The sequence below is a fragment of the Salvia miltiorrhiza genome, chromosome 8, assembly GCF_028751815.1.
Source record: "Salvia miltiorrhiza cultivar Shanhuang (shh) chromosome 8, IMPLAD_Smil_shh, whole genome shotgun sequence".
NCBI classification, from domain to species: domain Eukaryota; kingdom Viridiplantae; phylum Streptophyta; class Magnoliopsida; order Lamiales; family Lamiaceae; genus Salvia; species Salvia miltiorrhiza.
In genome coordinates, this window is record NC_080394.1 from 17,161,095 (window position 1) to 17,188,463 (window position 27,369).

Genomic DNA, 27,369 nt, shown 5'->3' on the forward strand with positions numbered 1-27,369 from the left:
CCCACTATTTTCTTAAAACTTGTGCCCTTCCAAGTCCCATCCACACCACACTTATCGTGGACGGAAGGAGTATCTATTTATTTAAAAAGGTGAAAGTTTATTTTACCAAACACATAATAAGAAGAACACAAATTAGAAGAACACAAACTTGTGCCCTTCCAAGTTTATTTTACCAAACACATAAGAAGAACACAAACAAGTTTTAAAGCAACACAAATAATTAGATTCATCTTTTAGACATCATTATCTTTTCTAAATCCTCCTAAATATCAGCAAAATCTTCCAATTTTAGTAGCAAGATTGAAAATTTTATTTAAAATTTGTAAACTAATCTGAGCCATAGTATTTGTAACCATCTATCCCTATTCCTAGCTAGGTAATTAAAAACATTTTAGTTCCACCAAGCAACACTAAAAACAAAAACAAAAAAATAGAAAAACAACATATAACACAAAAAAGGATGTTCATAGTTCATACATCGCATACAGAAAATAAAAATGCATAGTGTTAAAACATACATAATCTTCATTGTTCAGACATGGGAGATGAAGGGATTAATCTCTAACTACATAACATCGAAGGGATAACGTAACACAACTACTGGACACAGTAATACGAACATCATACATAATAGTGGTGGGCGTGATTAGACCACAATTGAGCCAAAAGGCACAAACATCTCCGGTCTTAATGTCGTTGGATGTATAAAAATCATGCCATCATTTACTCAGTCTGGCTGAATTCCAGAATAGTTGTTGAGTTTCAACTTTATTTCTCAATTCCTCTCATCGGGATCATTCAAAACGACGGTCGATTGTTTCCGCCGGCCCAAATTGTTCACCCTCAAATGTCCCAACGGGATGTCCTGAAATATATCACAATTTTCCATAACACCATAAATATACATGAGCATACTTTGGGCTCGAAAGTAATATTTATACTTTCGTGCACACCATAAAATATTTACATATGCTCATAAATATATATGAGCACACCATAAATAATATTTTGAGTACAAAGTATGCTCATAAATATATATTCTGACACAATTTAACTATGATTACTACATGCGTGTCCTTTTTAGTGTAGAAAACCCACTTATTCTTCGCAAATCCGTTCTTCTCAGATACTACATTTGTTACAAAGTTGAATAGTTAATCCCTACAAGATGAAGACAACAGCAAGGAGAATTGTCAAAGGGAGAATGACGACGTGTGATAACCTCCTTAGAAGACAGATTAAAATTGCGCCTTCGGACTCTTATTGCATTTTCTATAAGTCTCATCCTGGGGATCTGAACCACACTTTCTTCTCATGTCCAAACACTTCGGATATCTGGTCAACTATCCTCCAGTGGATCGGGGTTCAATCGGTCCAACAGAAATATGCTCGAGAACATTTCATTTATTTTTTTTGTCTTGGGAACAAGAAGGCTGCCTCTCTTCTTTCAAGTCTGTAGATATGTGCTACTTGGTGCATTTGGAAAGCTAGAAAACAATTGTATTTTTAATCAAGGTTCGTGGAACAAAGACAAATTGGTGAACGAGATTAAGACGAGACTGTGGAGCTGGACGAAGGTTTACAAGATGGAGAAGTCGTCACCTAATCTTCTTTTGTGGATGAGGAACTTGAATGTCTATGACTGTTCTTGATCTCGGTTTTTTCAACCACCGCTCACTTTCCTTTCTTTCTGCTCTTCTTTTTGAGCTGTTTTTGCCGGACTCCCTTCTCTTTGGTAGAGGTGGCCATCCGAACCGGAACCGTGAACCGAAATCGTGAACCGAACCGAACCGTACGGTTCTGGAACTGGAACCGTGAGAGACGGTTCCGAACCGGAACCGAAACCGGCTAAAAATGGTTCGGTTACGGTTCCATTTTCAAGAACCGCCGGTTCACGGTTCCAAACCGGAACCGGAACCGTGGAACCGGCCGGAACCGCCAGAACCGGCCCGGAACCGTGAAGAACCGGCAGATCAGCCTGAGCTATATGAATGAATCGCCCTAACACATCAAGTTGATCCAAAATTCTACCAAAAAGGAAAAATTATTGCAATAGGCCCAATAATGTCAGCCCAACTTATTAATACTATGATCCAGTGGCAAAGTCACCATAATAATTTTGGGAATTCTAATATCTGTGGCAATACATATGAAACTTATTTATTTCAAATTTGACATTATTTGACATTATCAATGATGTTATATCCATATGTAAAGCATAGTGCGAGATGCACTAATGGATCATACATTTAAATGCATATTAATAATATGATTTTAATTAAAATTACAGTACCTCAAAAATAGATATTTAAATTAGTGAATGCATTTTTTTTGAGGAAAAAAAATGCATTCACTATATATAGCATATTTGTAAGAATTGCAACTTTTGTTTTATTAAAGCATATTTTATTTAATTAAAGCATATTTCTATTAATTAAAGCATATTTTATTAGAATACAATTAAAAAAAAAAAAAAACTAAATCACAGTTCACGGTTCGGAACCGGAACCGGCGGTTCGGAACCGGAACCGGAACCGGAACCGCCGGTTCACGGTTTCGAACCGGAACCGTGGAAGTTACAAATCGGTTTGGTTCCGGTTCCCGTGTTCAAAACCGTGGAACCGCCGGTTCCGGTTCGGTTCGAACCGGGAACCGGACCGTGGCCATGTCTACTCTCTAGTACCTCTGGTACCATGGCTTTAATAATACTACTCTTTTCCTGATAAAAAAAAAAAAAAGTAACCTGCATTAGAAAAGATAAAATAGACCAAATTGACATAGAAATCGTTAGACCTCTAACCCAGAGAATCCTCCTCATCTACTTCTTAACCCGCAACCTCCACTTCATGCTCATCCTCTTGTACTTGACAGGCTACCTCCACTTCCTCATCCTCTTCCCCTTCACTGTCAAATGTCTTCTCGCACATGTCGTGGCCATACGGAGACAACGAATTACAAATTGACGATGTGTTTGAAGATTACAGACTCTCCTAATATGATGTCGTGCTGCTCTATAAACAAGGACCATCGTCATTGGTTCAAAACTACTAGTCCATTTCATCTGTTTATGCATTAAGTCACTCTTCAGATACCAATTCGAGTATGTAGTATTAGACTTATCGCTTTTATTTCACCAATCATATAAGATGAACATAAGTTTATTTCAAGTAGTATCATTTTGGAATATTTTAGCAAATGAATGTGATTTTTTTTGGAATATTTTAGCAAATCATCACATTGGAAGTTTAGTGAAATCCCCAATAATAATAATAATAATAATAATAATAATAATAATAATAATAATAATAATAATAATAATAATAATAATAATAATAATAATAAATCGATTATTATAATAAAATAGAAAGCATCTTTAGTGTGGTAACAAATTTTTAAAACAAATTTAAACAATAAAACAAAACAAACTATTATAAACATAAATCACATAAAATAACGTGGGACCCAAAAATAAATAAAAAAATATAATAAAAAATTACAAACTCGCTACTTGTAAGTTGTAACCCAACCATGGTAGTGTATTAAAATAAAATATATATTTTTTTAACTCAAATTTTATTCTCAAAAATATTTTACACGTGTATGGAGATAAAGAGGATTTTGCATTGCATGTGGTGTTATGATCAAAGTTCCTATGAGGATACGATTACGAATGTGATCAATATTTATACTTGATTAATATTTTATTTATTAATCAAAGTTCTCAATGAAGTACGTTTTTGGTATTTAATACATCTAGGCATACATGATGATACATCATGTGATAAAATAATATTTTAACTAAACATATCAAACTTTACTATATATTGTGAAAAACGAGTTTCCAAATTATCACAAATGATGCTAAGTGTCAATAAGTTAAAATGTCCTAATTCTTATGTTGAAAATAAAAAATGATATTTTTAATAAAAAAATAAGTATTTTATGCCCAAATTAAATAAACAGACTTACATACATTTTGGTATTGATGATTTTATTTGGTCTTTTGTCAATTTTTTTTACATATTTGAACAATTTGATAGTTATCCGTCATAAATTTGTAAGAAAAATTTAATTTACAAAACGATTTGACAGCTATCAATTAAGAATTCATCTAATCGGTGGCTAGATCGTCTAGCCGCATGGACGACCAGATAATTTGACCGGACGTTTAGATAATTTGACTGGGGTGGCTAGATGATTTGGTCGTCCGATTCCAGACAGCTAGATGGTCGTCCGGTCAAATAATTCGGTCGCTCGGTTGACTAGATGAACTCTTAACTGATAGCAGTCAAATTATTCTCTTTTTCAGATTTTTTTTATATATTTATAATTAATAGCTATCAAATCAATTAAATGTGTAATACTTTCACAAAAAAATTAACAAAGTCATCAACATATCAAAGAGTATTTAAATCTTGAGCATAACTGCATAAAATACTAGTGTTTAAAATAAAGGTATTTTTTTATATAAAACTTAAAGAGTTTGACATTTTAAATTTTCACTCTTTCTAAAATTTGAATTCCCCCCACCCCCAAAGAAAAAGGAGATATACACTTGTTATTTTTTTTAGGTGTCTAAAAAACGCAAAACATTATAAACAAAATTTCGTAAGGCCAATATACACTTGTTATCTTTTTAGGTATCTAAAAAACGCAAAACATTCCAAACAAAATCCCGTCAAGCCATAACTACAAGATTCGAATATTTAAAAGAAAAAAATTAGTACTCCCTCCGTCTCACTCAAGACGCGACATTGTTTTTGGGCACAAGATTTAAGGAGTCATATATTAAGGAGTGATAAAGTAGGAGAGAAGAAGTAATAAAGTGATAAAATAGGAGAGAGAATGTAATAAAAAAATATTTAATTAGTGATAAAGTAAGAAAGAGAAAATGAAAAAGTGATAAAGTAGAAGAGAAAATGTAATAAGAAAATATTTAATTAGTGTTAGTTTTTGCCAAATAAAGAATGTAGCATCTTGGTTGGGACGGCCCAAAAAGGAAAATGTTGCATCTTGGGTGGGACGGAGGGAGTATAATTCAAATATATTTAATTCTAATAAAAATTAAATAGCCCCCCAAATATGGGGAAATTTGAACGAATAAAAAAAAATTGAAAAAGGATTTACAGCTTCCTCGTGTTTCGCATTTTACTCGATAAACCCGAAGTTAAACCCTAGCAATTATCCTATTTATTTCCAACAACCCTAACCCTTTTTTCTTCCAAATTCGACCATGATCGAAAGCATGAAGCTGTGCACAGCTCGAGGCATCTCGAGTGTTACTTCGATCCAGCCGAAGCTTCTCGCTCCTAATCAAATTCAGCCCGTTCATTGCAACAATCAATTTCATTTCGTGCTCAAGCAAACCCGATTCAATTCAGGTCAGTTTTCTCGTTTCTCATTTTTCCTGTTTCTGTTTTCCTTTTTTACCTGTTTTTTTTTTTTTTTTTTTTTTTGTTATCGTATGGGTTGTACTCGTTGAGCTGCGAATCATGTCCAGTTCAGAACGATTAACCTCCCTTTTTTCAATATCGTATATTTGAATGCGTTGTTGGTTTTGTTATTTTTTTGATTGTTTACCGGTGCTACTCGGATTTTTAGGTTGATCTTAAATAATTCTGAAATGTTTGCATTTTATTGTGATATTTGTGCTATTTGGGTTGATCTATCTCCTGCTTTCTATGTGTGCGCTTGCGTAGTGCGGAGTAGTGGCGGGAAACAGAATCTGGATAGGGTAGCGCCTCTTGTATACTCAATGAATTTTTCTTAATCTTGCAATTTTTTATGAACATTCTGTTTGAAAAATTTCCATTTTTCAATTATTAGTTTTTGTAAAGTTGATTTTGTAGAAATTTGGTTGCTGAAGTAGGATTGAGGTGCCGTACTAATTTATCTCTGAGGTCGTCAACCACATCTGAGGAGACAGGGAGAACTCCCTACGATGTGGATGAACCTGAAGCTGATGGTGAGATAAATGTGGAAACAATTGATCTTGGTGAAAAGAAAGAAGATTACGAAACTCAGCCAAATGAAGCCCCGCAAGAAGGTTCTTTGGTTGACAATCTGCAGTTTTTGAAGTTCTTGGAGGAATTTGATATAAAGGTTCTTTTTAACACTTTATGTTGTTGGGAATACATAGTAATTCATTCAAGCCCAGATTTAATGTTATTTTGGTATCCAAATTTGTGTATTGTGCGCTGATATAGAATTTGATTTTCATTTTTGTTCATAACTTCTTGATAGTTGACAATACTGCAAGATTGGTGAGCTTCATATTACATTTACACGTGATATACTAGACAAAGAAGCTAGTAATAAAAGTATACTTCAGACTTTATATTTACCTTCTTGAGTTCCTAGCCATTGAATCTCTTTGTATAATCCATGTAAGCTGAAATTCTTGATGATAAAAACTTGGTTGCTATGATGAGTACATTCAACTCTTTGAAAAGCCCATGAATGCTTGATGAAACATTGACTATCATGCCAATGCTGAGCGGTTACCTGAGCAACCTTTTTTTTTTTTTAGTTTGTGTAGATTTTCCTTTTTAATGAGTCATATATGATCCTTTTGTGCTATCTGGTAGTTTCAAATTCAGACGAAAAAATGCTGATAATTAGCTGGAAGAGTTTGCTCTTTAGATGGTTTTTATGTTTAATTTTATTTACAAACGTTTTGCTTTAAATGGAGTTATGTTAGCAGTGGCATTATATTTGATGTTTAATGTTTCATGATATTATCATATAAAATCACTTTAAAACTCCTTTGGGCTTAAAAGTAATCTGCGATCTTATTTGAGTCTGATAGATGTCTTCCTATTTCAGTTTGATTATGAGGATACTTCTTCAATTCTTGTGTTTGGTGGTGGTGGTGCAGTCGCTCTTTGGCTAGCGGCAGCTGTGGTTGGTGCCATTGATTCTATTCCTTTGGTGAGTCATGTCTACTCTGCCCAGACATGCTTTTCTACGATGCTTACTTACAAAACCTTCGCTAACTGCAAGATATTTGTAATTTGGTCAATTGTTAGGTCCCAAAAGTGTTGGAACTTGTTGGCCTTGGCTACACGGTCTGGTTCAGCTCTCGCTATCTAATATTCAAGGTTTGGCATCCTCATTTTTTTCTTATAATAAATCTTGCTTTCTGTCTCTGGTGCCAATCTAAACTGGTCATCTCCATTTGCAGAAGAATAGGGATGAGTTGATTGCTACAGTCGAGCAGATTAAGCAGCAGGTGCTTGGTTCCAAGGATAATTAATGCTGGAATTAGATTTTCCAACCTTAACTGTCTAGTTTTTTATATTGTTGGTCTCTTTCCTTAGCTCAGTGAAATATGTTGGATAAAGTCTGTTATTGTGGTGCAAAAAGAGGTTGCGATTACTTGATTAAATTTGTATCCTTCTGTACAAAGTTGTTGAAAATCTAGACAAGCTAAAATATCTGTTCGAAATACTTTGTAGGATATTGTTTTAATACAAAAAACTAGAACTCAGAAATTAGAACTTCCAAGCGTCTATGATAGTTTTTGAACTTTTTTGTTGGTGTAGTTGCCTTCTATCTTTGAATTAGTGCACTGTGATCAATATGGTAAGTCTTTAGAGGGTGAGCTTATAAGTTTCTTTAAAGTGTTTGATAAAATAAGCTTACAAAAAACTAATTATTTTACCCTAACTTATTTTCTCATTATCATATAAGCAACATTTATTTTACAAAAACAACTTAACTATGATTATTTATTTTCAACATATATTATTTTAATTTCATTTTTTTTATATTCTCTCTCTTGCAAATATTTTGTCTCTCTACCAAATAATTTCATCATATATTATTTTTTGATTTTCATCATATCACACCTTCAGCTCGAGACATTTTGTGGGCATTAAAAATATATAAAAGTGAGTGTTCATACTTTTAAAATGTTGGAATTAGAAAATAAAATGATATTTAGAATTATAATAATATAAAAATGTCCATGAGGCTTTTTATTTTGAGGGTTTAGGTAGACCTCCAACTTATACTTATAGATAAATCATCAATCAGTGTTTCATACAAGATGTTGTCCAAAAGTGACAACGCACAATCAAAAGTAACGTCTGAACTTGATGCTCTCTCCTCGCCATAAAATCAACAAGCCAGTGATGCCCTCTCCTCGTCATAAAATCAACAGACCGATTTCCCTGGCGGTGGATGTAAGTGAAACGAACTCGGCGAAGCTGAATCAAAAGCAAAAAACTCATACATGGATCGAAAATTTAAGGATACGATCCAGATCCAACCCAAATCTATCTAATCCATTATTTTTAAAGAGTCGATTCTTAAGAAAAGAATTTGGATCCACAAACTTTGATCATATCTAAAATTCACTTGGAAACTTATGAAATATTGCTAATTTTATTTTTAAGTATTAGAGCTATTTTATTTTTTGGACAAATTATATTTTAGATTATAAACTATTACAGTTATTTTTGGGCACGTGTTCAAAGTAATTATTGTTACGATGAAAAGTAATATTCCGTATGAAGAAAAGTAATAGCGCCATTGAATGCAAGGTGGCGCGTGACGCACTGAGAAATAGAGATAGAGGAAGGGAAGGAAAGGAGAATTTGTGATTTTGCAGCAGAAAATTAATGTGGCTCGTCTCCTGCTTCCCGACGTCGAGAACTGATCTTTGGAACATTTTTATTAAATTTATTTGTGTTTGGCCGTGCATTGATTATGATGATCAATATAATTCATAAACTAATAATCCAGAATTTAAAGTTTAATGTGGCGCAGGTTTCACACAGTCACCCACTGCCTTTTGTGGTGGACCCCGCAGCTCAAAATTTAAATTGCAAGTTAGGTCAAACATGCTGTCCCAATTTACATCATCGAGCTTCCTCCTTTATTTTGAAAAATAAGTACCAAAAAGCGCAAACAGCCGCTAATAATCAAACAATTATCCCAAAACACATTTAATTAGTTTAATTATTCCAAAGAAAGGGTCGGCTCCTGAAGCTGTGCCACTATAATGACTGACCGTTGCAAAAGATTCCAACTTTCATCTCCACATCCCAACCCCACCATCCTCATTAAAATCCATTTTCCATTTCTTAACGTCTCCTTTTTCTGTTGCAAAAAACAAGATTTTTGAAAATCTCTTTGTTTTCCTCCCCCCTTTTTTCTTTTGAAATTGTTAGTATTTGATTGACTTGAAAAACCCCATTTTAGTATTTTTTGGGAAAACAATTTGAAATGCGTAGGACTTGAAAGAAGATAACATGAGCTGAACCGAAACAATAGAGTTTCTTGAAGCAGGGAATTTACCTTAGCAGTACAACTTGGTCTCTTCATAATTTGTATCGTTAGATTTCACATTGTAAGTTCGTTATATACATTTTATGGTAATTTACTTTTGCATCATTGCATGCGTAGTGATTTGGTAGGATCTTTTTAAATTCTAGTTATGTGGGTATTTATGGTGATTTTTGGGTCATTTGCCTCAGATTTCGTTTGTTGCCCAATTTTTGTTTTCTTGAGTTTCTTCACTGGTTGTTGTCTGTGTGTGTTCGTGCTCGTGTTGTTAGGAGGAGTATGTGGAACTGTATTTTTGTGCGTGGTTTGTTGGGGTGGGGGCGTGTATCTGACAAGTGGAAAAAAATGCCTTTGTTTTTAAGCTAACTTGTGTTGTTTGTCAAAGCTTTGAGCTCCTCACTGTGTGTTTAGTATATGATTGTAACTTTCTGCAGTTTTTACATCGATTTCCTAGTAAGTTATGTTTGTTGTTTGTGATTGCAGAGGTGGAGAAGTACTTCTCACGCCAATGACAAAGCAGAAGCTACATTCTGATTCAGTTGTGGGACTGAGGTACCGTGGCAATAGCCTCGGGCTGCCCTCTGTCTCCAAATTTCGCAGTGGGCATATGCCCTCTGGGATGAATGTTAGCCGTGTGATTGAAAGCCTCTCCGCATCGGACATGGACACCTCTGATTCCGAGGGTGAGGGCTATGGTGCGCGCGACTCCCTTGAGGCGTCGCCTCAAGATGATAAAGTGGCCAATGGTGGTGCTAGACACATTGCTTTTGTGAATGCACGTGCTACTAGTCCGGGGAATTATTATGACAGAGTGGTAGTAGGGCGAGGTGGTGCACACCGTGGTTCTGCTTATGATGAGTCGTCTGAATCTGTCACTAGCTCGGAAGTGAATTCCACTCCGGCCAGCAGCAGCAACAACGGTGTTTCAGTGGAGAAGAGATACAATGCAGGGGCTAATCTCTCTAGCACCAGCGCACAGCCAAATAACCAAACCTTGAGACAGGTTAGGGACTTGTTTGCCTGCATTTTGTGGAATCTAGTTTGGTGTTTCAAGTTTATTTGGAAATATATTTAGGTGATCATTCTGCTATATTTTGGATCTGGTCGAGTTTGAATATTTTTGTTGTTGATATTTTGAGGTTGCTTGAAAATGAAACATCAGGAGGTTCTTTTGTAATAGGCAGTGGCATCATTATTTCACATGCGATTATTAATTATACTAACATGATTTTTTTTTTACTACTGTGTTTATTTTAGGACTTGCACAATGTGAGGGAGCAGGATAAGTTCTCTGATGATGATACTCCAAGTGCACCTCCGCTAGCTGGGTTATTTCAACATCAAAATCAAGTTTCTGAAAACCTTCCGACTGTTAGAGTTGATGCCAACCCTTGCTCAGGAACATCTAGAGGTTCTGTAGTCGAGATTGAATCCAACAAGTACAAGAGCACAAAGTTGGGTGCTGCAGAAGTTGGAACTTCTGAAGTGTCCGGCAGGTAAATCTTTATGCCTTCCACACTTCCATACGAGGAGATTACATAATAACTTTCAAAGTTTAAAACTAAAAGAGGAATATTTCTCAGGAATGCAGCTGTATCTTCTCATCCTTTGGGAGGTCGATATCCTACATTTCATGCAAGGTAGTCTTGCTAGTACATACACTAATAGACACGTTTGGATTTTATGTGCATGATAAACATAAACATCGACAGTTTACAGCTCTCCTTGGGCTTCTTTATGCGGAAGCAGATATTCTAATCCTTGTTATATCATCTAAATCGGATGCAGTGGCCTAGGCAACTGGTATGCTGTTTTATCCTATGATGCATCCGTCCGACTATGTCTTCACTCCTGGGCAAGGGGCTGTATGGAAGCTCCTCCATTTTTGGAAAATGAATGTGCGCTGCTGAGGGATGCATTTGGGTAAGATAATCTCCATCTTTTTTTAAAAAAATTCTGCATATGTTGATCATGTTTGCTTCCAAAGCGTATCTTTGTTTCTTTTGCACAAAAGTATGATAGTTAAAAATGGATAATCGGGGTTACTTTAACCTTCCTAGTTGAATTTGCAGGTTGAGAAATGTATTGTTACAATCAGAGGAAGAGCTGATGAGGAAAGATCCTTCCGAACTTGTGGGTGAAGGCGCTTTTGTAAAGACTAAGAAAACGATTGGGAAGATTAAAGTTCAAGGTCTATATGTGATTCTTGTAGGAAAACTGTTTACTACTTAAGCTTGTGCATGGCATGTTATGTAACTGTACAAACTGTTTCTGTTTTTTGCAGTTCGTAAAGTAAAAATGGGGATGGAGCAACCCACTGGTTGCACGTTTACATCTATAAAATCGTCATCCATGGTGAAGCTGGAATCATTTCAGCATAGGTTATCAAATGTAAAATCAATTGTGTCATCAGAGACAAGGGCGTTACGGACACAAAACATAACCCCGGTTATCACTGTAAACGGCTCTTTATTGCATAAAAGTGTTGCACACATAATTGTGGGGACTCGTAGGTATTTGAGAGAAGTACCCAAGCTCATTAAAATTGGATTTAATGCTTGGCGTAGCAGTGCAACAACTTATGAAGTGGTACAAGGTATGCAGGTGTCTTACATTTAAATATAAATTAGGGAGTATTGTTTCTGATTCAATCTAACTGTTATCAAATTATATCTTGTTTTTAATCGTCAGAATCATATTCCTGTTTGTTGAGATTGAAAAGTTCGCCTGAAGAGGATGCGTTGAGAATGCAGCCAGGGTCTGGTGAAGCGCGTGTCTTGTATGTTCATTCCTTACTCTCCGTCTATTTCTTCCAATTGGCAGTTCATGGATAAGTAAATTTTACTGCTCTTCGTGTACAGCTTGCCAGATGGGTTTGGAGATGATCTGATAATTGAAGTCCAAGATTCGAAGGGAAAGTATTGTGGGCATGCTCTTGTTCAGGTGGCTGACCTTGCTGATGAATCGGTACTGTATCTGGATCCCGTATTTGATTTTATTGTTGCCGAAACAGATCTGTTTCTGTGTCTCAAGTGGTTGAGTTTTGCTGCTTGTTTTAATGCAGGGTGAGAAGGTTCGTCAGTGTATTATATCTCGGGAACCAGAGCACGAACAAGTTGGGAAAATACAGTTATACATCAACTATTCAACCACCGCCGATGAAAATAGTTACAAGGTATATGCAGATGTTTTGGGTTTTCTTGCTTTAAGCCTACTTTGTACAAAGTCACGTTTCCCTTTTTTGCTGAAAAGTGGATTCACTAACTATGTTATGTCCAGTGTACATCGGTAGCCGAGACTATTGCTTACGATTGTGTTTTGGAGACTGCAATGAAAGTTCAACAGTTTCAGCAAAGAAACTTGTTGCTGCACAGTTCGTGGAAATGGTTGGTGGATGAATTTGCCTCTTACTTTGGCGTTTCAGATGCATACACGAAGCTCAGGTATCATAATCGTGCTTTGCTTCTTACCTGGAACGGCTTTATATTTTCACAATTACTACTATTTATTCTTGCTTTTGTATCATTTAGGTACCTTTCATATGTTATGGATGTCGCCACACCAACAGCAGATTGTCTCGACTTGGTGCACGACTTGCTGCAGCCTGTGGTAATCAAAGGCAAAAGTAAGCACACATTGAGTCACCAAGAGGTATGTGGTTACATGGCAAGTTGTCATTTATTATCTTTTTCTTTTTTTGCTTCTTGTATTATCTGTCTTAATTGTGTGCACTTATAGTTGCAATCTTGACTGTTTTACTGATCACTGATCAGGTCCGTCTTCTGGGAGAAGTGTCTGATCAAATCGAGCAGATACTCACTTTGGTCTTCGAGAATTACAAGTCACTCGATGAATCATTGCCGTCAGGTATTAAAGACGTGTTCGGACCTGCTACAGGAGTGGCAGCACCTGCGCTTGCTCCAGCTTTGAAGCTTTACAAAATGCTGCACGACATTCTTTCACCCGAGGTGCAGTTAAAGTTGTGCAGATATTTCCAGGTGAGAAAGCGCCTGAGCTCAAACTGGCATCTCTTAATCTTTTCCTTTTGACAATAACTGTGATGCTTATCTGCAGAATGCTACAAGAAAAAGGTCAAGGAGGCACTTGTCGGAAACTGATGAATTCGTTTCCAGCAATAACGAAAACATTTTATTGGATCCCGTGGCCGTCTCCACAGCTTATAAGAAAATGAAAACACTTTGCTTGAATATACGCAATGAGATTCTGACTGACATCGAAATCCATAAGCAGGATATTCTTCCTAGGTAAGAATTGGAGGCTAAATGTTTCTGATTTCGTGTAACTCTCAACTCCTATGCTCATTGGTTCTGGCTTTCTCGGCAGTTGTATAGACCTTCCAAACCTTGCATCGTCAATATATAGCACAGAACTCTACAGCAGATTACGAGAGTTCCTTGTTTCTTGCCCTCCTTCTGGTCCTTCGCCTCCGGTTGCAGAACTTGTCGTAGCTACTGCTGATTTTCAAAGGGATCTTTCTTTGTGGAATATTAGGTAATTGGTCGTCGGTGGTTGATTATGTTGCTTACTTTGAGAGTTTTTAATATCAATTTTATGACCACTTCTTTCAGTTATATCAAAGGAGGGGTTGATGCTAAAGAGCTGTTTCATCTGTATATAACCATTTGGATCCAAGACAAACGTCTTGCTTTGCTCGAATTATGCAAACTCGACAGGGTAAAATTATGCTCCCTTCGTCCCACGTACTCCTTTTTGGGCTGTCCCATTTGACTTGGCGTATTTCCTTTTTGGGTAATTAATTTTCACTGCAATAAATATGGATCCACACACTTTTATACTACAATCTTACTCTCCTACATAACCGTGCTGAAAAGAACTAGGCCAAGTAAGGTGGGACAGGGGAATATGTTTCAAATGTTGAATCTCTTTTATGTGATCTTAGCTATAACTTATTTAATAACGCAGGCCAAGTCTTCCTCCTTTTCAACAACTCCATTCATCGATGATATCTATGACCGGCTAAGGGAGACACTCACTGAATATGACGTGATTATCAGTCGCTGGCCGGAATATACTTTCGCTTTGGAAACTGTATAGAGACCATTCCTACTTTTTCTTATGATTAGTACTTCTCACTTGTTCTTTCCTCATTTCTGCTTGTTTCTTTGAATAGGCCATAGCGGATGTTGAGAAGGCGGTGGTCGAGAGCTTGGAGAAGCAGTATGCTGATGTCCTATCTCCATTGAAAGAAAACACGATTAACAAGAGATTTGGACTCAAATACGTCCAGAAATTTGCAAAGGGAAATTCACCTCCTTATACCGTTACTGCTGAGGTACAATGAGCTTGATTTTGTTAGTCAGTGATCTCTGTTTTTTGCACTTGTATCTTGTTTTGAAGAAGACTAACATACAGTCTCTCAGTTGGGCGTGCTTCTGAACTCGATGAAAAGGATGCTGGATAGTCTGCGCCCCCAGATAGAAGCGCAGTTGAAGCAGTGGGGATCGTGCATGCCTGAAACTGGGAATATGGTCCCCGGAGAGAAACTCAGTGAGGTAACAGTGATGATAAGGTCCAAATTCAGAGCTTACGCGCAAGCTGTTGTAGATAAACTCGTTGAAAACGTGAGTATATTTGATAAAGTTACTAGATTACAGTAGTGAATGCAGTTTATGACTTCCATCTGTTTATATACTTGATTCACATCGTTTTCTTGATGAACAGACGAAGCTGCATAATGTGACGAAGTTGAAGAAAATAATTCAAGACGCCAAGGAGAACGTGATAGAGTCTGATTTGAGGCAGAAAATGCAGCCTTTGAAGGAGCTGCTGACTAACACGATCAATCAGTTGCACACTGTGCTTGAAACTCAAGTGTTTGTGATGGTCTGTCGTGGTTTCTGGGATCGCATGGGCCAGGTCAAACTTTCTGTCAGATAAGACTATCAAATTATTGCACTATTGATTCCACGGTCTAACAGGAATCTTGAATGCAGGACGTCTTGAAGTTTCTAGAAGACAGGAAAGAGAACAGGTCGTGGTACAAAGCCTCGCGAGTTGCAGTAAATGTAGGGTGTTCAAAATGCCGAACCCTCGATAAACTGCGTTTCATTTGAATGTTCTGAGCATTTATCGATTCTTTTCTTGTTTCCCTTTTGAAAATGTCAGGTTTTAGACGATGCGTTTGCATCACAGATGCAGCAGCTGATGGGGAATGCACTGCAGGAGAAGGACTTGGAGCCCCCGCGATGCATTCTTGAAGTGCGATCAATGCTCTGCAAAGATGTGGCAAACAACAAGAGAGGCAACTACTACTATTAGAGACGAGGGGAGCTGATGCAACAAGGGGCTTGAACGCGATTGACTTGATCAGCTCGTTCCACTGCTAGGATTTGAGGTAACTGGCTGCACGTTTGGCCTCTAGAAACATAGCTCGGTCTTCTCCCACGCAGACGTAGGAATACCAGAGAGCAGAGCCTTGGTTAAATTTTGAGGGAATTCATGCGGGAAGGCCAATATCTCATGGCTTCTTGTTTATGTGAATGTGACATATAGGAAAGTCATTTTCTTCTTGTATGATAATCAATCATTTCACAATGCCTTTTGATCAATAATAAATCAAGTTGAATATTTGATGCAGTTTTTAGCCTCGAGTCTCTCGATTCTTGGGAAGGAAAAGGCTGGAAACATTATGATACATATTTACAGCATAAACTTACTATAGATGTCAATGAGGGCTAACTGAAATCTTCTTCTTCGGTAGATAGATGTAAACTCGTTGAATAGCTAAAAAATATAGAAATAATTATAATTTAATACTCCTTCTGTATTTTATTTTGAATTGTCTCGTTATAAGTGGTATGTTTCCATAAATAAAAAAATTTAATTTTTTATAAAGTGTAGGGCCCATCATTTTTAACCAATTTACATATTTTCTTTAATTTTCGTGCCGAAAAATATTGAGTAACTTATAATGAGACGGAGGAGTAATTGTCGCGGGTCATGACCGAAAATTAATTGGTCACGCCCTAGGAGGCTACAAATTTGAGCTTATTACCCAACGGTACAAAGTCATAGGAAAAAACAAAAAGTTAGAATTATAAAATAAATTAAAAACACATAATTTTGTGTTATTTGGGCTGTTAGTCGATCCAATGTCATAAGAATGGTACCACATGCGACACCCTTTCATCAGGTGCCATTTTAATTATATGATAGTAGTATAATTTTTAAATAGTACTAATATTTATATAATTATTTTAAAGTTATGCGAGTGTCATTAATATGAGTAAAAATAAGATGACAATTGAATTGTGTAGGTGGGGAGAGATAAATGAATATTTTAATTGAGAGAAGTAACTTTCAGCAAAATACATTGTAACCTCAGTGTAACTTTGTACTTTGTAGAAGAAAATTAAAAAATCTAGTCATTATTAAAATATATATACCCCTTACCCATTTGTCATAAGGGGCTAATTTTTTTCTCTTCACATTTGTTTTAAATCCAATTGCCTCTGTTTGGAGGGGGAACAAATTTAATTATTGAATAATTAAGATTGGATATGTATAGAGATGGAGAACATCATTTCAAATTATGAAATTGTTTTTTTTTTTTTTTTGACTTGGGGGAGTTGGGGAGGGGGAGCAGTGGGGTTTGAACCCGGGACTTCACTGTTCACATACAGGAGGTCGCACCGCTTGGTGTCCCAAGAGGGACAAATTATGAAATTGTTATTAACCAGAAGTTGTGGAAAATCATATGTCCAAAATTATTATCGAAGTGGAATGATTAAATGCGAAAACGCATCAGCGTTCTAACTGTTAAAACTTCAAAAGTAAAAATAATAAATCTCCTCTTCAAAATAATAAAATTAATAATAATAATAGATCTCAGATGTGAAATACTCCTTCCATTTCATTATAAGTGAGACCTTTTTTTTGGATACGAGAATTAAGAAAGATGTATTTTGATAAAAAAGTCAAAAAAGTGTTTAAATGATAATTTTTTTACTTAAAATGGAAAGAGTCTGACTTATAATGACATCCAAAATCGAAAGAGTCTCATTTATGACGGTAAAAAATTCAGAGATTACATCATTTTCAAAAAATGATGGCAAGAGTGTTAAAGTTGAAGACCAAAGTCAAGAAGTCGTAATGTAATAATAATACACAAAGTTGGAAAAGTTCAATTATGCCGCTTAAACGTTTGATCTGTTCGGTCAGCAGAAATTGGGTGTTGATACTTTCCTTCCTTCTCTCTCTCACTCTTTATATATATATGTTCAATCCCTCACTCACTCCATCTCTCATCTTCTCTCACTGCTTCCTAGCTCATCGCCATCATCTCCAAACTCAAAAGCTGTTCAATTTTGTTCCATCATTTTCTTTCCAATTCTAGAAAACGAAAGATAGAAACATGGGTTTGAAGGGATTTGCAGAAGGCGGCGTTGCTTCGATCGTGGCCGGTTGCAGCACCCACCCTCTTGATCTGATCAAGGTGAGGATGCAGCTTCAGGGAGAGCCCGCCGCCGTTCAATCTCTCGCTTTCCAAAGCGCAGCCGCTTCTCACGTGCCTCCTCCTCCAGCCCGCGTGGGACCGGTCTCCGTAGGACTCCGCATCATCCAGCATGACGGCGCCGCCGGGCTCTTCTCCGGCGTGTCGGCGACCGTGCTCCGGCAGACTCTCTATTCGACCACGAGAATGGGGGCTCTACGAAATCCTCAAGAACAAATGGACCGATTCTGAGACCAACAGCCTTCCCCTCCCGAGAAAGATCGCGGCGGGGCTCATCGCCGGAGGCGTGGGCGCCGCCGTAGGGAACCCCGCCGACGTAGCCATGGTCCGAATGCAGGCCGACGGGCGCCTCCCCTTAGAGCAGCGGCGCAACTACAAGAGCGTGGTGGATGCCATTTCGCAGATGAGCAAGAAGGAGGGGATTGCTAGCCTGTGGCGCGGATCATCGCTCACGGTGAACCGCGCCATGGTGGTGACGGCGTCGCAGCTGGCTTCGTATGATCAGTTCAAGGAGATGATTTTGGAAAAGAATTTGATGAGGGATGGCCTCGGGACGCACGTCACGGCCAGCTTTGCGGCGGGGTTCGTGGCGGCGGTGGCATCCAACCCGGTGGATGTGGTGAAGACGCGGGTGATGAACATGAAGGTGGAGGCGGGGAAGGCGGCGCCGTACAGCGGCGCAGTGGACTGCGCGGTGAAGATGATTAAGGCGGAGGGGCCCATGGCGCTCTACAAAGGCTTCATTCCCACCATTTCAAGGCAGGGGCCTTTCACCGTTGTTCTCTTTGTTACATTGGAACAAGTTCGCAAATTATTAAAGGATTTCTGAAATTAGCTACTCATCCATCATCACCACTATCAATTCAAACTCGCCCACATTTTTTTTATTCTTTGTATCATATTCGGATTGAATTATAATATGGACTCACTTATACAGACATTGCATACTTCTTTCCGAACGTATTAGAGACTAACGATATGATTAATTGTTTAAAATTAAATATTTTGATAGCATTTTTATTAGAGAGATATAATGTTGCGGTTTGCCTATGCTTAAAAGTGATGGCAAGCAAACACTGAATCGGATTGTGAGGTTTTGTATTAAACGGGCGTTAGATTTTTATTTGAGATGGATGGACAAGGAACGGTGTGTTATTCGATGACTCATTCGATGCCATCTCGGAGTCTAGATGAGACTTTGTGGAAAGCTTCTTCTCTCACATGAAGCGAGAGGCAAATAAAATTTGCGGCGGATTACTTAACAAATTTCAGCTACCACTTTAGATTGTGCAATAGTTTGAAAGTTTTGTTTTCGTTCATGGATGGATCCAAAAATTTCTTAACTAATTCATTGTTAACAGCAGCTGAATTTGTTAAAGTATGACACTTGTAGTATATAAAAACTAAATTAGTTGTATATGGTATTAATAACGTAAAATTTGGAATGGCTGTATTAAAGGCTTTGGTAATCAAAGTTCTGTGCTTTGTTGCAGTAAAACGGTTTACAGAGACAGGAAGAGAGAAAAATAATACTCCATTACTAACCCTTAAAAATTTGTTCACAAAATAAATTCTTATTCGGCTTTGTGGACAGTTATATCTTTTTTTCTTTTCTACATTTACATCTTAAATCAATTCACACACTAAATTAACTCACTAACCCAACATCAAAATCACACTCCCTTTGTCAAGCAACACACCGCACCCGTCACCACTAGCACCAGGATTCCGGCCACCCCTCGACGCAAGCCTAGTGCGCCTCCGCCGATATTGGATCACTGCCGCAAGCCCACCGCTCAGTTCAGCGCCATCCCACGCGTGCGGTTCTTCTCCATGTGTCCCCAACATCTCAACTCCAATTTGCGAAGAGCCCTATTTATGTGAGCTATAATTTCATATCTAAGTTCGATCTTTTTCCTCAAATTGCAGCTCCGAATTCAATTCTCAGTACAAGCATGAATTTTAATTTTTATTAATTTTGGTTTTCGAATTCAATTCACAGTACAAGCTCGAAATTTTATGTTCTGTTGCTTTTGGTTTCCAAATTCAACTCACAGTACAGTTTTAACTTAGAATTTTGGCTTCTAAATTGTGGCAGCAGTTTTGTGAAAATTTTGGGTTCAAATCCTATTAATGTAATTACTCAACACAATTTAATTATTGTTTGTGCTCATATTCTGTATATTGTGGCGGCACTTTTATTTTGAGTACTCAGATAAAAAAAATCATCGATACAAAATGATTTAAGTTAATAAAATAATGATTTAATTGTAGGTTCAAAATGAACTATCTCTATTTAATTGAGTGTCAATGTCTTTTTACTAATAAAAGATTAAGAAAACTAATCAAATGTCATTAACACTACCCTTTTATATTCCACTCACAACACATTTATCAATTTTCTTAGTCTCCATGCCCAGCATAAAATGATAATTTATTTTGTAGACGGATGGAGTAATATTGAGGTTGGTGTAGACAAATATTGGTACATAACTACAGATAATTATTTCGTTTATGCCATTATCGATATTAAGATCTCTAGCGAGAGTTAAAACCTTTTTTTGAACTAGTTGACTTAGTATATTGGCCTTTCGTCCGAGTCAACCGATGTTTTTGGACTTTCACTATGATGAAAAACTTCGACGAAAATTGAGGGTCTTAATTACCACTTGGGATACTCTGTTAATTTGTTGAAATAAAAACTTACGTCCTTGAATGAAATGGGGATTTTTAACAAGTCCGGATATTTAATTAGGAAGAACAAGAACAATTAAAATAGTATTAAAAAGTATCAACTCTAGTGTCCTTTATTAAATGACCTCAAAATATAGTATATTACATATAATGATTCTGTCATTCGATTATGGGAGACATTGGCAGTAGACGATCCAATGTATTAGGGGGGACAAAAAAATCATATGTGTAGATATTACACGTAGAATAGTACTTTCACCAAATATATATATCTGCGTCTCCTTCAATCTATATACATAGTATATTATATTTAATGTTGTTTACCCACCTTCAGGCATCGGCTCTTGATATACATACATACAGATTCAAAGTTCTAATATTTATTATATTTCTTGACCAACTAAGTTGAGTAAGCATGTAGTGATTTGATGACGTGATTTTAAATAAGATCGATTGAACAGAACAGAATTGCAGTGTTGATGAATAGTTGCAATTTATAAATTCTTATTATAGGTGGTTTCGTCCTGCCATTGAGTTCATTAATTAAATATCAACACCAATTAATTGCTTATATACTCCATAAACATTCAGATTTACTCTATGCATTCCCAATATATAACTTGTTATTCATCGTATGTACATCACACTCTCTATCCTATCAATTTAGTGTTGGTTAAGCATATTAATAATGTTGACCAAAAGTTATAAAATCATATTTTAAACAAAATACTCCCTTCGTCCCTAAAATAACTTCCTCTTTTTCCATTTTGGGACGTCCCCCAAATAACTTCCTCTTTCTTTCTTTCCATTTTTGGAAACCTACCCCACCACTAATAATACTTTATTTATTCTTACTTTTCACTTTTCATCACTCCCAGTACTAATTATAACACTTTTCACAACTTCCAATAATAATTATATCACTTTTTCTCCATTATCAATACACTTTACAACTTTTTATTAAAACCCGTGTCGTCCCAAAGAGGAAGCCATTTCAGGGACGGAGGGAGTATATTGATGATAATTTTTTTATTAGATCTGAAATATTCATGCCCAAAATTGGAAGAAAAATGAAAATAGAGTCGAAATAATTGCATTTGAAGAAGAAGATGTCAAGAAAGTGCAGAATTGCGGAATTAGCAATTAATTAAAAAGTCAAAGGGCTCTCGTAGTAGTCCACAAAGTTGGAAAAGTTCACCAAATAGGCCGCGTTAGAGTTGGTCGCCATAAAATGGCTCTTACACTCTTTAATGTTTCTTTCCTCCCAACTTCTCTCATTTTTATTTTGTGTATATATATATCATTCCCACACACCCTCCAAATCACTCATCTTCTCTAACACCTTAGCTCTCACTTTGAAACACATATATATAGTTTTTTTCAATTGAGATTTTCTAATTCTTCATACAAAGATGGGTTTGAAGGGATTTGAAGAAGGCGGCGTTGCTTCGATCGTGGCCGGTTGCAGCACCCACCCTCTTGATCTGATCAAGGTGAGGATGCAGCTTCAGGGAGAGCCCGCCGCCGTTCAATCTCTCCGGCCTGCCCTCGCTTTCCAAACAGCCGCTGCTTCTCACGCCGTCCACATGCCTACTCCTCCAGCCCGCGTGGGACCAGTCTCGGTAGGACTCCGCATCATCCAGCATGACGGCGCCGCCGGGCTCTTCTCCGGCGTGTCGGCGACCGTGCTCCGGCAGACTCTCTACTCGACCACGAGAATGGGGCTCTACGAAATCCTCAAGAACAAATGGACCGATTCTGAGACCAACAGCCTTCCCCTCCCAAGAAAGATCGCGGCGGGGCTCATCGCCGGAGGCGTGGGCGCCGCCGTAGGGAACCCCGCCGACGTAGCCATGGTCCGAATGCAGGCCGACGGGCGCCTCCCCTTAGAGCAGCGGCGCAACTACAAGAGCGTGGTGGATGCCATTTCGCAGATGAGCAAGAAGGAGGGGATTGCTAGCCTGTGGCGCGGATCATCGCTTACGGTGAACCGCGCCATGGTGGTGACGGCGTCGCAGCTGGCTTCGTATGATCAGTTCAAGGAGATGATTTTGGAAAAGAATTTGATGAGGGATGGCCTCGGGACGCACGTCACGGCCAGCTTTGCGGCGGGATTCGTGGCGGCGGTGGCGTCCAACCCGGTGGATGTGGTGAAGACGCGGGTGATGAACATGAAGGTGGAGGCGGGGAAGGCGGCGCCGTACAGCGGCGCAGTGGACTGCGCGGTGAAGATGATTAAGGCGGAGGGGCCCATGGCGCTCTACAAAGGCTTCATTCCCACCATTTCAAGGCAGGGGCCTTTCACCGTTGTTCTCTTTGTTACACTGGAACAAGTTCGAAAATTGTTCAAGGATTTATGAAATTAGCTACTCATCCATCATCGATCGATCATGACGACTATCAACTAAAAGTCAGTCACAATTTTTTGATTATTAATTTGTATCATTCAAAATTTGAGTCATACTGTTCAATTATAAATTCTTCAACTTTATACTAATTTCTAATTGCATTTTTCATAATTCTTTTGCATTTATTTTTGAGGCAAAATGGGATATACCCTTTTTGAAAGATGAAACATAAAATATACCCACTTTTTTTAAAATAATAAAATCTACCCACTTAGGACATTTTTACCCCTATGTGTAATTCGCGCATTGCTCGCATTGCTCGACACTGAAGCGTCGAGCATTGAACTGTCGAGCATCGAGCATGTCGAGCAATAGTTCATTTGAACTATTGCTCGACGCCTCGAACATCGAGTGTCGAGTAATTAAGAACTGTCGAGCATGTCGAGCAATAGTTCAATGTCGAGCAAGACGAGCAATAGTTCAAATTGAACTATTGCTCGACATTAAGTGTCGAGCATTGAGTGTCGAGCAATGTGAACCGTCGAGCACTGAACATTTTTGGCACAAATTCAAAATTCAAACTTCAGATCTTGGCACAATTTCAAAAATCAAACTTCAGATCAGAAATCGTGCGACTTCAGATCGGAAATCGTGCGACTTCAGATCGGAAATCGTGCAGGTGGGGGAATCGGTAGAGAGAGAGAAGAAGAAGAAGAAGAATAAGAAGAAGGTTGCGCCTGCGATTTGGGGAGGAGTCACGGCGAGGCAGAGACGGAGGAGAGGCTGGACGGTTGAGGCGGGAGGCTGCGGCGGAGGCGTGCGTGGGCGCGCCGGAGAGAAAAACGGCGGCGCGCGACAGAGGCAGATCTGGGCGGCCACGGCGACGGGATCTGTGGCTGCGATGACGGCGCCACGGCGGTGGAGGCGGAGGCACGCTGGAGGGTGGCGGAGGCGCGCTGAGAGAGAGAGAGAGAGAGAGAGAGAGAGAGAGAGAGAGAGAGAGAGAGAGAGATGGGGGAGAGGCTTTAATTTTGGGGGGGAAGAGGCTGCGATTTTTTATTTTTTTTGGGAGAGGATTTGTTTGGTATTTTCTTTTTGTTTTAAGGGTATCTTAGTCCTTTCAACCTCAAAATGTGTACATTTTATATATTTAATTTTGGGTGGGTATATCTTATGTTTCGTTTTTCAAATAGGGTAAAAAACACCATTAACCCTTTATTTTTTGTAGATTAAATTAAATTAATAAATAATATATGATAGGTAAAAAATCTGTTCGGATTCGCTATTCTCAAACCGTGTCCCACTTCATGTCCCAAACCTAATACTACATCCCCTTGGGTTTAGATTATTTACTCCTTTTTAATTTTCTAAATCTGTTGAATATCGTGTTGTAGGAATAGAACACAGCCCATTTATTTAATTAACTTTGGACCTTTATTGTGGCCCAATGTACAACTTATTTGTGCCCTTGACCATTTCTTGTAGTTGGTAACAGAACTCACGATTTAGGGGAGTGGGGTGGGGGGCTGCCTCTCAAGATTGAATTCCCTCATCTCCAAATAAAAGGGGAGTGCAGCGACTCCATTATAAAGAGAGCGAACTGCTGCTATTTCTCATATACACAGAAGCCACGATTTTGCTTCACTTTTCACAGCTCATATACACCTTCTTTCTCTTCTTGAACAATAAAGCGTCTCCACTCCGTCTTCTACGAGTGCACGTAATTGACGGATTGCTGTGTTAACCTTGGGAAGCATTCGGCAACGAGACTTGACACCAAAGGGTCTGCCGAGATTGCTTTTAAGGCAGCGGTGCGCCGCGGCACAGTTTCAGTTCTTGTTTCTCTTCTTCTACTCTATTTTGCAGGTTCAGGACTTTTGTCGAGCAGGTGGCGTGCGCAGAGAATTCTGCGTGATTCTTTTGTCGCAGCCAAGGTGTGGCTGTTCTAACAATTTAAAAGCAATCTTAATGGCCCTCTCAAACCGTGCTCTGCCCGATTTGTCAAAATTGGAACCTCTGAACGGATCAAACTACAAGAGATGGTCTCAGAAACTGCTAATCTTCTTCGAGCAACTCGAAGTCGATTACGTGTTGCTTGAGGAAGCCCCTGCCACTCCTCCACCCATCACCACGATCGTCGTCGCTGCCGGAAGTACAGATGCTGCTCCACCTCCTCCACCCGATGACAACGGTCGGTCCAAATACGAGAAGGACAACAAAACTGTTCGTGGTCACATTCTAAACCACATGACGAATAGTCTCTTCGATCTTTTCGTCAACCGCCGTTCGGCAAAGGAAATATGGGAGGCTCTGGAAAAGAAATATGGTGGTGACGACGCTGGATTAAAGAAGTACGTTGTCGGAAAATGGCTAGAGTTTCAGATGGTGGACAACAAACCCATCATGGAGCAGTTGCACGAATACGAGAACCTGACCGCTGCTGTGCTCAACGAAGGAATGAAGATGTGTGAAATCTTCCAGGCTAATGTGCTCATCGAGAAGTTCCCTCCATCGTGGTCTGAATACCGAAACATGTTGAAGCACAAGAAGAGGGACCTGTCACTTGAAGAGCTCATCAGCCACATGCGAACCGAAGAGGCTAATCGCCTCAAAGATAAGCCATCGAACTTTGTTAATTTTTCGAAGGCTAATCTTGTTGAATCTGATGGTGGTGCAGGAACAGGAAAGTCACAAGCTTTTAAGAAGACAAAGCACGATGGAAAGAAGCCAACATTCAAAACAGACAAGAAAATCACAAAGACGAAGGTGACGTGTTACACCTGTGGAGCCCCTGGTCACAAGTCCTATCAATGTCCTCAAAGAAACCAGCAGGGTTCCCAACAACAACCTTTCCGGCCCGCACCAAAACCTGCAAATCATGCGAACTTGGCTGAAATCGATACCGATGACATCATTGCAGCTGTGGTGGAAGCTAATCTGGCCGAGAACAAGAAGGATTGGGTGCTAGACACTGGAGCATCGAGACACTTCTGCAGCAACAAGAGCTTTTTCCATGAGTTCGAGGATGCAGCTGAGGGAGAATGCGTCTACATGGGGAACTCTAGTGTTGCCGGCGTGCTCGGTAAAGGGAAAGTTTTGCTTAAACTCACGTCTGGAAAAACTTTAAGTCTTTCTAATGTGATGTATGTGCCGAGCATGCGTAGGAACTTAGTCTCTGGTGCTCAGTTGAGCAAAGCTGGTCTGAAAATTGTCTTTGAGTCTGATAAAGTCGTGTTGACTAAAAGTGGCAACTTTGTGGGGAAGGGTTATCTTTGTGATGGCCTGTTTGTTCTGAATGTTGATTCTGAAATCGTGAATGAAAATGCTTGTTCTTCTGCTTACTTGATTGAGTCTTTAGATGTTTGGCATGCAAGACTTGGACATGTTAATTATGCTTCCATTAAGAAACTTCGAAATATGGCATTAATTCCTGCTTCAAACCAAAAGGACGTTGTTAAATGTGAAATATGTGTTGAAGCGAAATTTGCTAAAAAATCATTTAAGTCTGTGGAACATAGATCCTCTGAGCTTCTTGATTTGATTCACACGGACTTAGCTGAATTTAGAAGCACAATTAGTAAAGGAGGAAAAATGTACTATATTTCATTCGTGGATGACTTTTCTCGTTATACTCGTTTGTACCTCTTAAGAACCAAAGATGAAGCTACTGATGCGTTTCTTAAATTTAAGGCAGAAGTAGAGAATCAATTGAACAAGAAGATTAAGAGGTTAAGATTAGACAGAGGGGGTGAATTTAGTACTCTTTTCTTGAAAAATTTCTGTGAACAACATGGGATTATACATGAATTTACTACTCCATATTCTCCTGAACAAAATGGCATTGCTGAAAGGAAAAATAGAACTCTTAAGAACATGATTAATGCTATGTTGCTTAGCTCTGGTTTGCCTAACAGTATGTGGGGGGAAGCTACTTTATCTGCATGTTATATTCTTAACCGTGTGCCTCATAAGAAAATTGGAAAAACCCCTTATGAAATGTGGAAAGGCTTTCAACCTAACTTAAAATATTTGAGAGTGTGGGGGTGCCTTGCTAAAGTGAGATTGAATGATCCAAAACAAGTGAATGTAGGATCAAAGACCTTTGATTGTGTGTTCATTGGTTATGCTCTTAACTCTGCTGCATATAGATTTATGTCTTTAAGTGATCATTCTATCTATGAATCTCGTGATGCTGAGTTCTTTGAGCATATATTTCCTATGAAGACTAACACTACTGTTGAGAATGTTTCTAGTACTTCACAGGAAAATCAAGCTGAGACTTCTCATCGTTCAGCCCAGGAAACTGAGAAAACGTCGGAACCGAGAAGAAGTAAGAGGAGACGAACAGAGACATCATTTGGTAACGATTTCATTACTTCATTTGTTGCTGAATATTCTGAGAAAATTGATGAATCTGCTGTGTATGCCTTTTTGCTTGAGGAGGATCCTCTTACTTATCAAGCTGCCATGACTAGTATAGATGCTCCTCTTTGGAAAGAAGCTGTACAAAGTGAACTTGATTCCATTAATGATAATCATACT

At 38.4% G+C, this 27,369-nt stretch overlaps 3 protein-coding genes, 1 non-coding gene and 1 pseudogene across 5 annotated transcripts; all 5 read left to right on the forward strand.

The window, feature by feature from the left end:
* The first annotated feature begins 5,092 nt into the window (after positions 1 to 5,092).
* Positions 5,093 to 7,501, forward strand: LOC131001488 (protein CURVATURE THYLAKOID 1D, chloroplastic-like). 2 transcript variants are annotated; one of them, XM_057927877.1, is made up of 5 exons: positions 5,093 to 5,381; positions 5,867 to 6,102; positions 6,826 to 6,930; positions 7,029 to 7,100; positions 7,184 to 7,501. In XM_057927877.1, exons 1-5 carry the CDS (start codon positions 5,234 to 5,236, stop codon positions 7,253 to 7,255), a joined length of 633 nt encoding a protein of 210 aa, XP_057783860.1. In that variant the 5' UTR covers positions 5,093 to 5,233; the 3' UTR covers positions 7,256 to 7,501. The 2 variants fall into 2 exon arrangements, with proteins under 2 accessions (XP_057783860.1, XP_057783861.1); XM_057927878.1 differs by having other exon boundaries at positions 5,100 to 5,381; positions 5,870 to 6,102.
* LOC131002081 (small nucleolar RNA snoR128) lies at positions 6,419 to 6,512 on the forward strand. Its single transcript, XR_009094161.1, has one exon. It is a non-coding gene; the product is annotated as a small nucleolar RNA snoR128 (small nucleolar RNA).
* Positions 7,502 to 9,024: 1,523 nt separating the features above from the next.
* LOC131001489 (uncharacterized) lies at positions 9,025 to 15,900 on the forward strand. The gene is made up of 22 exons (XM_057927879.1): positions 9,025 to 9,355; positions 9,775 to 10,294; positions 10,549 to 10,787; positions 10,875 to 10,931; positions 11,080 to 11,214; positions 11,364 to 11,482; positions 11,576 to 11,887; positions 11,983 to 12,070; positions 12,153 to 12,258; positions 12,356 to 12,466; positions 12,571 to 12,734; positions 12,822 to 12,942; positions 13,065 to 13,289; positions 13,366 to 13,556; positions 13,636 to 13,803; positions 13,881 to 13,986; positions 14,236 to 14,361; positions 14,444 to 14,605; positions 14,694 to 14,894; positions 14,995 to 15,189; positions 15,267 to 15,338; positions 15,439 to 15,900. The coding sequence occupies exons 2-22, from the start codon at positions 9,800 to 9,802 to the stop codon at positions 15,589 to 15,591; spliced, it is 3,546 nt and encodes a 1,181-aa protein (XP_057783862.1). The 5' UTR covers positions 9,025 to 9,355; positions 9,775 to 9,799; the 3' UTR covers positions 15,592 to 15,900.
* A 1,675-nt stretch (positions 15,901 to 17,575) lies between these two features.
* LOC131001490 (mitochondrial uncoupling protein 5-like) lies at positions 17,576 to 18,723 on the forward strand (annotated as a pseudogene).
* A 2,971-nt stretch (positions 18,724 to 21,694) lies between these two features.
* LOC131001491 (mitochondrial uncoupling protein 5-like) lies at positions 21,695 to 22,976 on the forward strand. Its single transcript, XM_057927880.1, has one exon. It carries the CDS (start codon positions 21,892 to 21,894, stop codon positions 22,837 to 22,839), a length of 948 nt encoding a protein of 315 aa, XP_057783863.1. The 5' UTR covers positions 21,695 to 21,891; the 3' UTR covers positions 22,840 to 22,976.
* The last annotated feature ends 4,393 nt before the right edge of the window (positions 22,977 to 27,369 follow it).

What these genes read in the sequence shown, in the direction of transcription:
- LOC131001491 (XM_057927880.1), top strand. Translation starts at nt 21,892, where the DNA reads ATGGGTTTGAAGGGATTTGAAGAAGGCGGCGTTGCTTCGATCGTGGCC.
- LOC131001488 (XM_057927877.1), top strand. Translation starts at nt 5,234, where the DNA reads ATGATCGAAAGCATGAAGCTGTGCACAGCTCGAGGCATCTCGAGTGTT. An exon ending in GCAAACCCGATTCAATTCAG is followed by an intron (nt 5,382 to 5,866) that starts GTCAGTTTTCTC and finishes TGGTTGCTGAAG; the next exon opens with TAGGATTGAGGTGCCGTACT. An exon ending in TGGAGGAATTTGATATAAAG is followed by an intron (nt 6,103 to 6,825) that starts GTTCTTTTTAAC and finishes TTCCTATTTCAG; the next exon opens with TTTGATTATGAGGATACTTC.
- LOC131001489 (XM_057927879.1), top strand. Translation starts at nt 9,800, where the DNA reads ATGACAAAGCAGAAGCTACATTCTGATTCAGTTGTGGGACTGAGGTAC. An exon ending in ATAACCAAACCTTGAGACAG is followed by an intron (nt 10,295 to 10,548) that starts GTTAGGGACTTG and finishes TGTTTATTTTAG; the next exon opens with GACTTGCACAATGTGAGGGA. An exon ending in CTGACCTTGCTGATGAATCG is followed by an intron (nt 12,259 to 12,355) that starts GTACTGTATCTG and finishes GTTTTAATGCAG; the next exon opens with GGTGAGAAGGTTCGTCAGTG.